The 13,613-nt window shown below is 41.7% G+C and overlaps 4 protein-coding genes across 5 annotated transcripts in view; 2 read left to right on the top strand and 2 right to left on the bottom strand.

Annotated features, from left to right (window-relative positions):
* Nucleotides 1-2,971: 2,971 nt before the first annotated feature.
* Nucleotides 2,972-7,767, bottom strand: Syt14 (Synaptotagmin 14). Its single transcript, XM_089591219.1, has 8 exons — nt 7,516-7,767; nt 5,462-5,647; nt 5,206-5,346; nt 4,919-4,978; nt 4,860-4,876; nt 4,590-4,772; nt 3,836-4,507; nt 2,972-3,491 (listed from the first exon to the last, which is right to left on the bottom strand). Exons 1-8 carry the CDS (start codon nt 7,547-7,549, stop codon nt 3,279-3,281), a joined length of 1,506 nt encoding a protein of 501 aa, XP_089447345.1. The 5' UTR covers nt 7,550-7,767; the 3' UTR covers nt 2,972-3,278.
* A 1,312-nt stretch (nt 7,768-9,079) lies between these two features.
* Nucleotides 9,080-10,586, top strand: CLS (cardiolipin synthase). 2 transcript variants are annotated; one of them, XM_014360811.2, is made up of 4 exons: nt 9,080-9,244; nt 9,466-9,804; nt 9,884-10,141; nt 10,244-10,586. In XM_014360811.2, exons 2-4 carry the CDS (start codon nt 9,478-9,480, stop codon nt 10,502-10,504), a joined length of 846 nt encoding a protein of 281 aa, XP_014216297.2. In that variant the 5' UTR covers nt 9,080-9,244; nt 9,466-9,477; the 3' UTR covers nt 10,505-10,586. The 2 variants fall into 2 exon arrangements, with proteins under 2 accessions (XP_014216297.2, XP_089447182.1); XM_089591056.1 differs by having other exon boundaries at nt 9,337-9,804.
* Nucleotides 10,547-11,872, bottom strand: CIA30 (complex I intermediate-associated protein 30). Its single transcript, XM_014360810.2, has 3 exons — nt 11,787-11,872; nt 11,282-11,652; nt 10,547-11,148 (listed from the first exon to the last, which is right to left on the bottom strand). The coding sequence occupies exons 2-3, from the start codon at nt 11,644-11,646 to the stop codon at nt 10,623-10,625; spliced, it is 891 nt and encodes a 296-aa protein (XP_014216296.2). The 5' UTR covers nt 11,647-11,652; nt 11,787-11,872; the 3' UTR covers nt 10,547-10,622.
* Nucleotides 11,873-12,243: 371 nt separating this feature from the next.
* The window catches only part of Fak (protein tyrosine kinase 2 Fak), a 61,066-nt gene continuing 59,696 nt past the window's right edge, over nt 12,244-13,613 (top strand). Inside the window, exon 1 of the mRNA XM_089590869.1 lies at nt 12,244-12,791. The gene's annotated coding sequence lies outside the window, so the exon portion shown is untranslated. The remainder of the gene's footprint in view (nt 12,792-13,613) is intronic.

Raw genomic sequence — 13,613 nt, 5'->3', positions numbered from 1 at the left:
TATTCTCAAACCTAATTGTTTACATTGAGATTTTTAAATCATTAGCATTTTTTTTTATTTTAATACAAATGTAGGTACGTAAAGTATTACAAACGGAACGGTTTGATCGTGGATTGGAAAAAATTGGCTCTAACAGGGGCGGTAATGAATCTTCAATTGGTTTTTCTAATCAAACGACTATGCTCTACGTCACTCCTTAAACTCTGTTTGGGTTTTGATCAAATAACAAATTACTTTACAAGGCTCTTTTGTTCGTCGCAATAGTATAATAGGATGCCCCTCGATTTAACATTAAAATGACATCGTCCTCTGAATCGCTTCCCCATTCCCACAGGCTGCGAGTTTGTTTTTAATTCAAAAATGGAATTTCTTAAATAGTTTCATTAGTAGCATATGAAAGTTGTAAATTTTTATAAATATGCATTTCTTTCGACTAAAAAAAGCGATTTTAAGATGGTAAACAAAAAAATTTTCATTCAGAAAACAAGAATCAACCAATCGTAAACGTAAAAAATATGTGTAGTCATTGCACCCCGTTACAATTTTTAATTTCAAAAACTATCGTCATACAATATTGATATTAATGTTTTTTTTTTTGTTTTTTTTTTTTTGTTTTTTTTTTTTCACTTTGTCTACCAACGTTTGCTTATCAGTTTTAATTTATGCTTATGTATCATTGTTCTTTAAATATTTCCGTTACATATATGTTCTCTTTAAAATTTTAATTTAATCCCTTACAGTTTGTATACCTCAACGACGTTATTGTATTTATTAATATTATGAATATTCTTCTCCTCTAAAATCACAACTGCATTTACAAGGTGCTCATGCAAGTTTCGTATTGTGCGTCATCGGAATGTAAAATCTACATGTTTTTCTTTTTTTTTTTTTTCGTCTCCTTTTCGTTTATCCTTACTCTAAAAATCTTATGTATTTCCTTTTTGTTTGTTTCATGTTTCATCGTTTCCAATAAACTTACTCCAGCTTCCTCACTGGTATTTGTATATAATTATATACATATTTCGGGTGCTCACTTTTGCACCTATATGCTCATTTGAGTCGTAAAAAGGATCGGCAAAACGATCATCATCCACGCCTCAAACCGTTCCGATTGTGAAAAAAACGTCACATGCCATAAAACGTTTAGTCGAGTTATTCTTTGAAAAATGTTTTGCATACAATGTGATGAACAAATATATTCTTGTGTGGCACATCGTGTCTGCAGCTCGAGGGACGAAAGGCACAAATAATTAAATGATGAGAGACTTTTTCAATCGGTATATCACAACTACACGCCTAATTCAGCTGCAATGGGTCATCGAGTGTCGTAATCTATATGTGAAAAAGGGCTTTGAGCCGGCAAGTATGCATATTCTAATAAACGAACAATGGTAATGATAATTATCGAGGATAGTTGAAAGACCGCGTTGTTTTTTTTTTTTCTCCTAAGGAAATATAGTCTATGTTGCAGACACGGTACATCGCACGTTACACAGCTGAAAATGGGTAAAAATTACGTCGATTAGACAACGTATTGTATTTATTTCTCTCATCTCTCATAAGAGATCGCAAATTTTTTATTTATTTATTTATTTTTTTTTTTTCGTTCAGTATCATTAGAATAATATATTCAAAAAAACCAAGCGCACATTGAACGCTTGTCATCTCCTATTCTTCGTCATACAAATTTTTACCAACGAGTCGCATTAAATACATATAACCCCACTCGTTTAGCCGACAAATAAATATGCCTATGTCCCCTCTTCTAAACTCCATCGTATAACAAATACCTAACCCGACGTTTATTCGCGAAAAATTCGCGTCGACGAAAAAAGTTGTTTGTTTTGTAATTGTGTGTACCTATGCGTGTGCTTTCGAAAAAATTCGGTTGCGTCTTACAACTCTATGTGTAACCTACTTATTGATAATAAGTTTAGGTGAAGAGCGCGCCGCGTCTCGTATTAAAAATAGCGTCGCTTCGCGCTCCCCGACAAGGAATTGATGTTTTCATTCATTTTTTTTTTTTTTTCTTTGTTTTTCTAAACCATCGATAATTTACTTAACTGTCGGCGTATCAAAGGTAATTGTTGTTGTTTTTAGCGACGTCTCGCAAAAAAAAGGCCCCTCGTCCGTGGTACAACGGACCAAGAGGCCACGCGCATAATATCTACAATATGCGCAATACATGCAGAGATGTGTTAAAAAACGGCCGCGCCTCAGGCTCGCACCGCATTGACAAAAAAACACGCGACTCTCGTGTCCAAACCGATGAACCCTCCGCTTTTTATTATTCGTAGGATCTAAAATCGCTTTCTCTCCCTCTCTCTCTCTCTTCTTTTTCCAAGTGCAGTAGGCATACCGTATAATAATACAATAACATCTCCCACGTCACCTTTGAGGTAAAGTGCAAAATGTACACGAGTGCACACGGTTATCATAATAATGTAATCGTAAAGCGCATGACGCTCTTACGAAAAAAAAAAACACAAAAAATTCGCTCGCTTCCAAAAGTTATGAAATACGCCCAACACGTGGTTTTACCAAAGAAAACGATAAGGTTCTCGTTCGTGTGCATCATATTCACCTTACATCACGTAATAAATGAGAGGTACTCGTAGAGTATAGTCATGACAATAAAAAAAAAAATAAATAAATTTTAAAAAAAATTCATCAGCCGGTATGTATAGTCAAATGTTGAGATCGGCATGATGTACGTGTAAAATATATATATATGATCAGCCCTGAATCTCATTCAGGTCCGTACAGTTCGCGTCCACCTTGTAAATGATGGGTATAGTAGTAGATACAGCCACCGTCTTCACATATATTATGCAGATCACAGGGCAGTTATTGGCAATTTATATATATATATATACATGCACGGGTTTATATGTATATATATTTTATGCGTAAAGTTGCACCATACATGATATTCGTTCGCCAAATCGTCAGTCGCGAGGGGAGTGGGGGGAAGGAAAAATCTGTCGCGAGGACGATAACATCCGCGATCGCATCGTCACCGTCATGATCCACCGGGTCGGTGTGCGACGGAGTCATTCGTCGTCGCCTCCCCCTAAAAAACACCAGGTCAGACCCAATTGTTGGGATCGAGTGGCGAATCGTCGAGGCGCCTCGCGCACTCCACGAGGGCTGGATCGGTTGTTTTTCCACTTCCATTTGGTGTTACGCGTGTGCATCGCCATTTGGTTGTTGTCGCACTGCTTCTCGACTGTCCCGGTAGCGAAGGAGCTCTAGGCCCTTCTCGCGCCGGCTTCCGTTCAGGGCCGGAGCAGCGAGTGCCAGCGTTGGATCTGGGTCGGCTGGCCGGCCGCGCGCATGTCGTTCCAGTGCTGGAGCTCCTCGGCCCCGGAGCACTGGAGGCCCAGGCACAGCCAGCCTATCATCTCCCGGCCCTTCTTGCCCATGGCCGTGCGCTTCCTGTTGTACACCGACAGGTAGAGCGTGACCTCGCCCAACTGGAACAGGGCCACCTGGACAACAAACACCATGTCACATATTATATACCCCTTATATCAACGGATAGTTTTTTGTTGTTGTAGATGAGCTTCATCCATTCCGATGGGCCAAGGTGTAAAAAGCGACACATTCGCGAGCAACTGTTCATTACCCTCGAATTGTTACATTTATACTCATTTATATTATATATCAGCCAAATAGTTATACCCGTGGATTTTCATACTAGATGTAAATAGCAAAAATACATGCTCCCTTTGAAAATTGTTGTATAGGTAGGTATATCGTGATGGCGTGTCGTTGGATTATAAGCGTACACTTGGGGGGGGGGGGAGAGTGTGTGTGATCAAATAATCGTCACCTGAAAGATAAAGGTCTCCTTGTAGAGGGGGTTGGGCTGGGCGCGCCTGAGACTCGTCTTGGCCCGGCCCATCTCGTGGTTGTTGGTGTCGACGAGGGCGAGCTTGACGTAGGTGTCGGGCGGCTTGACGTCCGTGCCGGTGCCGCTGCGAAAGTGCGAGCCCTTGATTATCTCGACCGACAGTCGGCCCGTGACCCCGTTGTAAGTCAGCCCGACGAGGATCTCGGCAATGCTGCCGCCCTTCATGCTGCTACCGTAGGGCGGCGTGGTCGGCAGGGCGTACGACTGGACCGATTGCTGGGAGCCCGTCGAGTCGCTGCGCGTCAGGCTCGCGGTCGTGCCACCCCAGTCGGAGGCAGACGGCGGTGGTTGCAGGCTCAGCCAGAGGGTCGTCTCGAGCCGCAGGTTGATCCGGTCGAAGGAGACGCGCGCCTCCCCCAGTAGCCGCTCCCGGCGCATTCGGCCCCCGAACATGTACACCCGCACTCGCACCCCCATGGCGTTCACGTCCTCGGGGTTGACGCGCGGCAGGAGGAAGCTCTCCATGTACTGGGGCGAGCCGCCCTGCCGGCAGCGGGTCTTGCGGCGCTGCTTCTTCGAGGGCAACAGCACCAGGCGCACTTGGCTACCGCCTATGCCCGCTGGGTAGTTGCGGCCCTGGAGTACGTGCACCTGCGCGCACAAGTGGAGGAGCGAATTTTATTTTATTTTCTTTCTTTCTTTCTTTCCATGGGATGTCCGTGTATGGACGTACCGTCATCTCTCGCATCGGCGCGTCGTAGAGGAAGGCGACCTCGAGGCTGGCTGTTTCCTCGCTCGCTACCGCCAACGAGGTGATGGCGTCCGTCGGTGTCGTGGCGGCGCTCTCGTCGATTGTCGTCGCCTCATGTTCTTGGTTGTCGAGGATCACCGTGGTTGAGCCCACCTCGACTATGCACTGAAATATCATGTTAATACGTTCAATTCGACAACGATTGACTCGTTTCATCATATACATAATATATAGGGTCTTGTCGTCGGTTACCTGTTGTTCATCAGTGGCTTGATCCTCGATGAAATGGTGGCTGTTGGGAGTGTTGCTACCACTGTTGTTATTGTTGCTGTCATTGTTGATCGCATTGTTGTTACTGACTGATGCAGAATCTGCGTGTGGATACATCAACCACATTATTTTTCCCGATGTATGTATGTTTGAGGGGTCGGGACAGTAAGCAACATAAGCAAATATTTGGGCACCGTGTAATAATGTCTTTCGCGTAACTCATTTAGTATCGCACGCACACGCACGCACACACACGCACGCATATACACTTAGTTGAGTGATTGTAAATATTTTCGTAAAGCGTGTACTTATAGGGTATAAAATATACCTGAAATACTGGATGGTAACTCGTCCTCGGCTTGTATGGTCAGAGTATCCGCTGGCGGATGGTTTCGGCAATTTAGCCGACGCAACGCGTCCTCCTCCGAGTCCGAGCTCGTCTCTAGATCCGAAAACGGATAGTTCTTTCCTGTGTCGATGAACCATCGCGTATTTTCAATTATTCAGTCAAAAAGAAGAAGAAAAAACAAATAATAAAAAAAATATAGACAAACAAATAAAGTAAAATCTCGGCAATGACTTACCAATGTTCTGACCGTGGGTGGCTGAACCGTCGTTGCTGGACTCGCAAAGTGGCACGCAGACACCACCGAAGAGCGTGGCCGTCGTAGCTGGCGGCGTGTAGTACCACTTGCGGGACAAGTACAGTGCCACGACCAGAAGTAGGACGACGAAGCCGAGGCAGGCACCCAGAAACGCTGTCGTTTCCACTGTAAAGACAGTTTTACGGGTTTATGCGCGAACTTGTTTTTTTTTTTTTCTTAGGCCACGCGTTGATACAAATATCGAGATAATTGTTTTTTACCCGCTCTATGCTGTACTCGATCGTTGACTTATTCGTAACGCAGAAACCATAAATAAAAGCACACAACACGTGGATTATTAGGTACTCCCAATTGCTCCAACACGCCACAATACTTTTTACATCTGACGGGGGTTTGTTTTAATAATATGTATATGGTAGAAGTTGTTTACGGACTTTTTTTTTTTTTTTTTTTTAACTGTGTCGTGATGATGTTTATTTTATGGTTACGAAGTAACAATAACAACTCATCGATCGTCAAAATAATATAAAACCAAGTTCCAATAAATTGGAGCTCTGACTATAGATTTTGTTATCATTCGATTGTAACAATGACTACGTTGCAAACAATCGATGATCAATTTATCGTTTAAAAAAAGGAGTTTTAAACATCAATTTGCGAGTAAAAGCAAGTTTCTAAAGTATAAAAACCTGGACAAACATTTTTTTTTTTTTTTTTTTTTTTTTATGTAGTATTGTTAAATAATAATACCAGTAAACGAATGAAATTCGCTAACAATGTCACCTTCGCGAACGTCCTCGTCGGAATAATAATGAGAAAACCGCGAGTCCACTCTATACCGGACGCGTCGAAGATACACGCTCCAAACGCGACCGCTATATATTTTTTTTTTCTTTTTTTTTTTTCCCATTAAAAATTCATCAAAATACATCTCACGTTGGATGAATAATTTCTACACGCAGTGACATCCGTTGAATCCCAATGGACCCTTCGTGCTTGAACAAATTTATCACGCTTTCAATGATTAATCACATAAATCAATACCCAAGGCTAAAAAAGCACAAAAGTCGCGTAGTACCAAGACTTTGGTAAAAGTGCGCTATTCCATGTGGCTTCGTGAATGTTGCAATAACTCGGCGAAACGAGCAATCCCTGGAAAAACCAAGGGACACTTTCCAAGGAAAAAATAAAAAACTAAAAAAATCATGTTCGGGTCAACCCACCCCCCTCGGACACGCTCGAGACCTGAAGGATGAGAAAGAAAAAAAAAGAAAAAAAAACAACAACAACAACACAATCCGGCGTGTGCCGAGGTATTGCGCAATGCGGCTCGTTCTGGCGTCGCTACGTGGATGTATGTACATGGGTGCATATATACATGTACCTATATATACCTCGTATCGTGTAATGCAACTCGCGTCGTGGCCTCTGTCTGTCGCTTATTTGTATACACTTTATCGCAGCCATACGTAATTGAAAAAAAAAAAAAAAAAAAAAAAAAAAAGGGAGAGTAAGACAGACAACAACCCTTCCCCTCACCACCCAAAGAGGGAGGGGGGGAGGGAAAAATAACCCCCACAAGTTCTACATGCGCGCCGAACGAGTTTAAGGTCACGCGTATTATCGCAACGCAACGGGGGTAGGTGCATAGAGACACACACACACACACTTGTACGGCTTGATAGTCGTAAGTACATACATGTATACGCCACGAGGAGAGCTCGTATCCGTAGAAAGAGACAGAGGGGGGGGAGAGGTAAGATATGGAGGGAAAACAAGACAACCCCCTTGACCGCGCCACCCCTTGGCTGGTGCATCCGCGCTTCTGGAAAATTCGAGCCATAGCCCCCTTGTGACCGTGAAATGACGCTGTGCGTTGTCCGAGTTCCCTTTTTTGTCGAACATATAATTATGATCGTGACCACCCCATGGGAGCTCCACGTGATAAGCACCGTCAGCCAGGATGATGGTGAGGGTAGAAAAAAAGCCCCTCGAGGAAGGGGGGGAGGGAGGGAAGAAGCGAATGGACTTACCCGCAAGCGAATGGTCTGATCCGGCAAGAGTCATGCTCGTGGCCGGCTTTCGGGAGGCAGCTTAGAGGCTCGCCAGCTCGTCCTCCTCCTCGCTGGCCCCCGAGCGCATCGCATCCAACTCCTCCTCCACCTGTCGCCTCCGCGTCTTGTTTAATTGCCCACCGATGCACTCGTGTAGTTTTTGGTCGCACGCGTACGATGCATTTTTCTGATTTTCACTCGCGAGTACCAACAAAGAGACAGAGGGAGGGAGGGAGGGATCTTCGAGTTAAGCGTTGTCGCGTGTCCGCGACGATAAATAAGCTCGTGATAACAATCGCGGAGTCGAACTGTCGGAATTCTCGGCTCGGTGGGCCACGCGACCCACAGCTTGATGGGCACTGCGTGCGCGCGTCGTCGCAGCTCATGTACTTATTGCTCCTCTCAATGGCTAGCCGAGGGGGTGGCCACGTATACATACATACACGTATATGCGTGTCTAATGTGTACATGGGTATATAATATGGACACAGTCACCGTTGCTCGGTGCGCATCCTCCCCTTGTATATGTAGGTACTACCATGCATTTCGTGGGTGCGCGCACGTTACCTTGACGGGGTTGCCTTTGGATATCGAGGGGTGAAGGAGAGAGCCGCGACTTTATGCCCTTGCTGGTGATGGTATGCCGTGCTCCGCGAGTGCGTTTTGATGCAGGAAAACCGCAGGTATTTTTTCCACAAGGCTATGGACCTTTTTTTTATTTACTTTTTGGTTTGTGCATTTAAATGTATACATGAATATAAATATGTACTCGGAGCATTTATGGGGTTTTGTGCACCTCGAGATCGATGTATGCATTTTATGGTGCGTGATGCATCTCGTTTCGCAATGTACTTTTTTTTTTTTTTTTGTAAACCAAGTCAAAATAGTCATATTTTTTATTTGATAAAACGCGTGGGTTTTCCTCCCCCGCTGTACACACCTTATACACGTGCAAAGGACATTCCGCGTTAGCCGATGATACAATAACAATACGTACATACCAAAGGTCCATTATCATGATTAGCGGTGCAAATTACGGCACACACGTTAAGTGTGAGTGTCAAACATCGACCGTCAAGCAATTAATGAAATTATACACCTTATACTTACTAATTGAATAATTTATTGTGTGCTAGCGTTAACCGCGGTATTTCCATTTAAATTAATCGATCAAGTGCACGTTTATCCGTGTCCTTTTCAAAGACGCTCTATCTAGCAATTCAATTTTGTGTTCTAGAATAGATACTTACCTTACACAAGATTTATCAAAAGCTAAAAATTGCAATGCTAGTAGTATAAGCAACCGAATGGTCAGCCCAAGTATATAATATATATCGTTTCACTGGCATGGAATTATTGGTCGCCTGAAACGAATACGGAATCCACCAATAAGTAATATGAATATACTCGAATGGAACTGTAATACTTAGTTATACTGACGTAGTTATACTGATGCTTTTAATTAATTACCACAGGACTATATCTATATATAAGTCCACCCTTTACAGAATATATATTTTTGTATACACTTTTACATATGCAAGCATGTTTTCGTACGTAAGTGCGAGTTTGTTGTATTTACAGAAAGTAATGAAGGTTTCGTGAAAAAGATGATCCTACCAAGAGTATTAAGGATCGACCTGTTTGACTTGATTGTTTTATTAGTTGTTATTAAATTTTTGTACTGCTACTCGTAACCTCCAATCTAGTAAGTATATTTTGACGCGTGTAAGAAAATTAACCTCTCGTGAATGATGACCTTTGAACAATCACGCCAAATTATCATTTTCTTTCTTAAAGGCGAGTGACATTTACACGTGACCCACACACTCGTTGAAGTTATTTTCATCCATGTTGATTTGTATCAATTATATTCGATTGTCATCATAAATCTAAAATCTAAAAATTCAAGCGTCTACTTGTTTTCAGGATTGTGTAATTATGAGTTACTTTATGCTGCAGCAACTCTCGAGGTGTAGAGTAATTAATAGGTACACGTTGGAAAAATGTGTACAACAGATTGTTCCAAGACTATACAGTGTAAATAATGACGATGCGTACAACAGGAGGCAAGAGATTAAAAGGCAAAAAAGAGCCAGGAGAAAAGAAATCAGGGCACGTCTGATTCAAGATTTCAAGCAGACGAAGCAAAAGGTGGAAGAAATCATCGAAAGGGAAAACATCTACACGATACCAAATTTTTTGTGCATCGGGAGAATACTGACAACGCCGGGTCTAGGCTATCTCATAGTAATTCAAGACTACCAAGTAATTTAATTTTTCGAATTAAATCAAAATGAAATCTGGCTTTATTACTCTTTTCTCATGACTTTAAAAATATTTAAAGTTAGCCTTAGGGCTACTGGGACTTGCTGGACTGTCTGATTTGGCTGATGGTTGGATAGCACGCACATGGACGTCACAAGCTTCTAAGCTTGGTAGTTTTCTTGACCCAGTGGCTGATAAACTCTTAGTTGGAACAATGTTTTTATCTTTAACGTGGGTTGGTCTCATACCTGTGTGGCTAACGTGTCTTGTTATTGTAAGAGATGTTACTTTGGTAGCTGCTGCTTCTTACATTAGATATCGCTCCTTGCCACCACCAGTGAGTTTGGTTTTTAAAATTTTTATGTCTCTAAATATTGTTTATAAATCTGCACGATAATTTCTTAAAAAATGGAGCTAATTATTTTTATTGATTTTTCAGAAAACTTTGACTAGATATTTTGATGCTACACATGCAACAGTGCAATTAGCCCCAACAATGATAAGTAAGATCAACACAGGAGTCCAATTAATGCTAGTTGCTGGGACGTTGGCTGCACCTGTTTTTAATTTTGTGGATCACCCACTTTTGCAGGGTCTGTGTTATCTTACAGCTTTTACTACCATTGCTGGTGGCGTTAGTTACATTATATCAAAAAATACATATAAAATGCTGTCAAAAAAGCATAACACTCACAGCTAATATAATTAAGGAAAAGGAGTGAGTAATTGTAAAAAGTTTTATATGTACATATTTATTAAACTTGTTTTAAAGGTATGATTCATTGAATGACTTTTATTTACATTATTACTGCATGTATTCACCAGAATAAGTGATTATCAAACGAGTACGTTTCATAAGCTGATTCTTCTTCATGATTAGGATCATACTGTACACCAATGTAGTCAATTTCTAATTTAAAAGGTCCAGTAATGTTATCAGCTAACGTTAAGCTAACAGAGCTTATAAGCTCCTTTGGCACAGGTTTATGTGTCACTTGAACTCTGCCTTTGTAAGCAAAGACAAATCTAGAAAATGGTATTTTCACATACTGCCAGTATGGACCACCCCTGGTCCAAATAAAATAATGAAAAGTATCGTACATACAGACATCATATATATTTTTATAGTGTAGGTTGACGGCGTATACTCTTCCATCACCACGTACGCGAAATACTATATGAGTATAGGGATCAAAGTCATGTGCTTCACTTCTTGTAAGGAAAGTTTTTTTTGGAGCCATTCTTATGTTAGCCCAACCTGTGCGCTTAAGATATCCGTCATGTGGAACTTTAGTGTCTATAAATCCGTGAAACAATCCTTTATTATCACGGGTGTATTCTAATCTAAAAAATGTAATATCTTAATGTTATTAAAAATTTGATAGAAAAAAGTTAGGCACATACTTGTAAGGTCTCTTGAGAGACAAACATGTGTGCAGTGTAATTTTTTTTTTGTGAAATGTGTCAATGCACTCACTTTGCAGTTGAATGTCCCTCTTTGTGGTCACTATCACAACTAACAAGCCAATGCTTCATTTCATCCTTCTTTCCAGTAAATCTCCAAAAAACATCTACATGATGTTCTGGCATTATAATCCTTGGACCTTCGTTGAATTCCAGTTTATAATCAGTGACAAATTCTTTGACATATTCTTTTTGAAGAGATAACTCAAACTTAATTTTGTCTATCCATGACAATTTTTCCCATTCAAGCTGTTCTTGTGGCTTTTTGCTGTAGCCATCCTTATCATAAGTTTCGTAAAACAAATATCTGCCCTTTGTTGTGTGAAAATGTCTCCTTGTCAAGTTTCTGAGGAGTGGTCGAGTCCATTGTAGGGTCATTATGAACTAGGTAAAATTAACTAATTAAATTAACATATAAATGATCATCCAAGTGGTAAACATGCAAAAATGATAATATTCAATTCAATAGTTTAACTTTGCGATAGAAAGCTAACTTAGTATGAATACTATTTGGTTACCTTAGTGTCTATTTAGACGATATATTTAATAAACAAACTCTTATTTACTTTCGAGCATGATCGTTTCGTTGTCGGATTGTGTTGTCATTTTGTGAAAAATCTGTCTGCTAGTGTACATGGATAAGAAGATTGCGACTATGCCGGTACTGATAAGTGCTGCCCCCCAGTCCTGCGGCCGATTTGTAAACTATACTCAATCGGTCGGTACACTCCGCGATGCAGAGTATCACCCGATGGTAATGCAGAAACTAATCGGTATAACAAATCAAGCGCGCGAAATTCAAAATAGGGCTAGGCCACACGTTAGCAGATATAGACACCCACGCTCGTATCGGTATCTTGAACTTCAGCGCAGTATGTGTGTGTTTGTGTGTAGAAATGAGCAGTCTATATGTCTATATCTACTGCCGAGCTCCAAAACGCCAGTGGAGCTATAGAGAAGTAGGTGTGTATGTGAGTGTGAGCCCGGGGGGTCTCGCAGCAGTAGCATGGCGCCCAGTAGTGTTTACTACAACTGATCGCGGTGATCACCAGCTTCCCATCGAAGATCGAAGTCCGTGCAATGGTATTTGCTATAAGTACCTGCTTGCGTATACACACGTTTGTACCTTTTATGCGCCTATAACACATACATACGTACAGATGTAGTGAGTGCTAATTAATATCGGAGGATTCGGAGGGGACTGGCATGAGATGCAGCTGCCTTAGAGCCGGTTGACTGCTCGTTCCTTAAATTATCTTCTGCAATAACGATAACAGCAAATCATACAGATCGGAGTGCGGGGGCAAAGTGCTCCGATAATCGAAAGCTCGCGATCGTGGTAAAGTGCATACATATATTGTTATAGAGTGTACCTGTGTGCGTGGCTGTGTGTATATTATACAGAGGAGGAGGAGCAGAAATAGCCGGAGTTCCTGGAGAAAAAAATATTGACAAAAGAAGAAGAAGAGCTATAGCCAGGGCAATAGCTGAGAGAAACTCGACTCCGATCGGCCGTGCAAAACGTAAGTATAGTGTCCACTCGATATTCGTGTTCCTTTTGATTTTTTCCTGGGAAAAAAACAGCCCAGCTCCAAAGCTAGAGAGATTGATTTAATAGCCTCGAGCCTTTGACTCGCGAGCGTTACACAGCAAAAGACATACACATTACATTTCGTACGTCTTCTTCTGTACATAAAATATACTTATAAGTTGGTAGAGCCAAAACGAGCGAGTGAGACGGTTCTCGCGCGTGTGGTGTGTCATGTTCTCGGCCTCTCGCTGTTGCGAGAGATGAGGCGCACAGCATCAGCTGCAGACACAGCGGCCCCGAGACGGAGATAGAAAGAGAGCGAAAGTTGAATCGGCCGACTCTCCTCTGTAGCGTTTGCACACCTAGGTATTATTACGTGTACACCGAGTACTGTATGTACATATGTACATTATATGCCTGCCGGCTTCTCGATTTTTATTTTTTATCAGAGTAGGTGTACAAATACTTAATGTACAGTTGCAGGCTAATCTTGCGAGCTTGCATACTATAATCTTATGAGCCTCCTGAGTTTTGCATTCACTCTTTGTTCTCTCCCTGTTTGCTGATGGATGTTTGCAGGGGGAGGGTTGATACAGCATCCCCTACTTCATGCCCGGGGAGGGGAGGTGTGGACACCCTGTTGGTTTTCGAGTGGACTTGATTATTGGACGACGGATAGATCTGGCAATTTTGTTTTTGTTACTTAATACCAGTGTAATTTTAGCGATTTTTTTCACCTAGATGTTATCGTCTGGATCGTCTTTGAAAAATAAATCTCATTGGCTAAATGTAAAAATGTGAAAAGTATCTAATA

This window comes from Copidosoma floridanum, unplaced genomic scaffold, assembly GCF_036245765.1.
Source record: "Copidosoma floridanum isolate Cflo_tuat_1 unplaced genomic scaffold, Cflo_Japanese_pri ptg000013l, whole genome shotgun sequence".
NCBI classification, from domain to species: Eukaryota; Metazoa; Arthropoda; class Insecta; order Hymenoptera; family Encyrtidae; genus Copidosoma; species Copidosoma floridanum.
The sequence above is the reverse complement of the archived record's forward strand: the minus strand, read 5'-3'. Positions and strand labels throughout refer to the sequence as shown.

Coding starts and splice junctions, on each gene's coding strand:
- CIA30 (XM_014360810.2), bottom strand. CDS start 11,646: ATGACCCTACAATGGACTCGACCACTCCTCAGAAACTTGACAAGGAGA. Junction 11,149..11,281: donor GAGGGACATTCAACTGCAAA/GTGAGTGCATTG, acceptor TACATTTTTTAG/ATTAGAATACACCCGTGATA.
- Syt14 (XM_089591219.1), bottom strand. CDS start 7,549: ATGACTCTTGCCGGATCAGACCATTCGCTTGCGG. Junction 5,347..5,461: donor CACCCACGGTCAGAACATTG/GTAAGTCATTGC, acceptor TCATCGACACAG/GAAAGAACTATCCGTTTTCG. Junction 4,508..4,589: donor CGCCGATGCGAGAGATGACG/GTACGTCCATAC, acceptor TTGTGCGCGCAG/GTGCACGTACTCCAGGGCCG.
- CLS (XM_014360811.2), top strand. CDS start 9,478: ATGAGTTACTTTATGCTGCAGCAACTCTCGAGGTGTAGAGTAATTAAT. Junction 9,805..9,883: donor TAGTAATTCAAGACTACCAA/GTAATTTAATTT, acceptor AAATATTTAAAG/TTAGCCTTAGGGCTACTGGG. Junction 10,142..10,243: donor ATCGCTCCTTGCCACCACCA/GTGAGTTTGGTT, acceptor TTGATTTTTCAG/AAAACTTTGACTAGATATTT.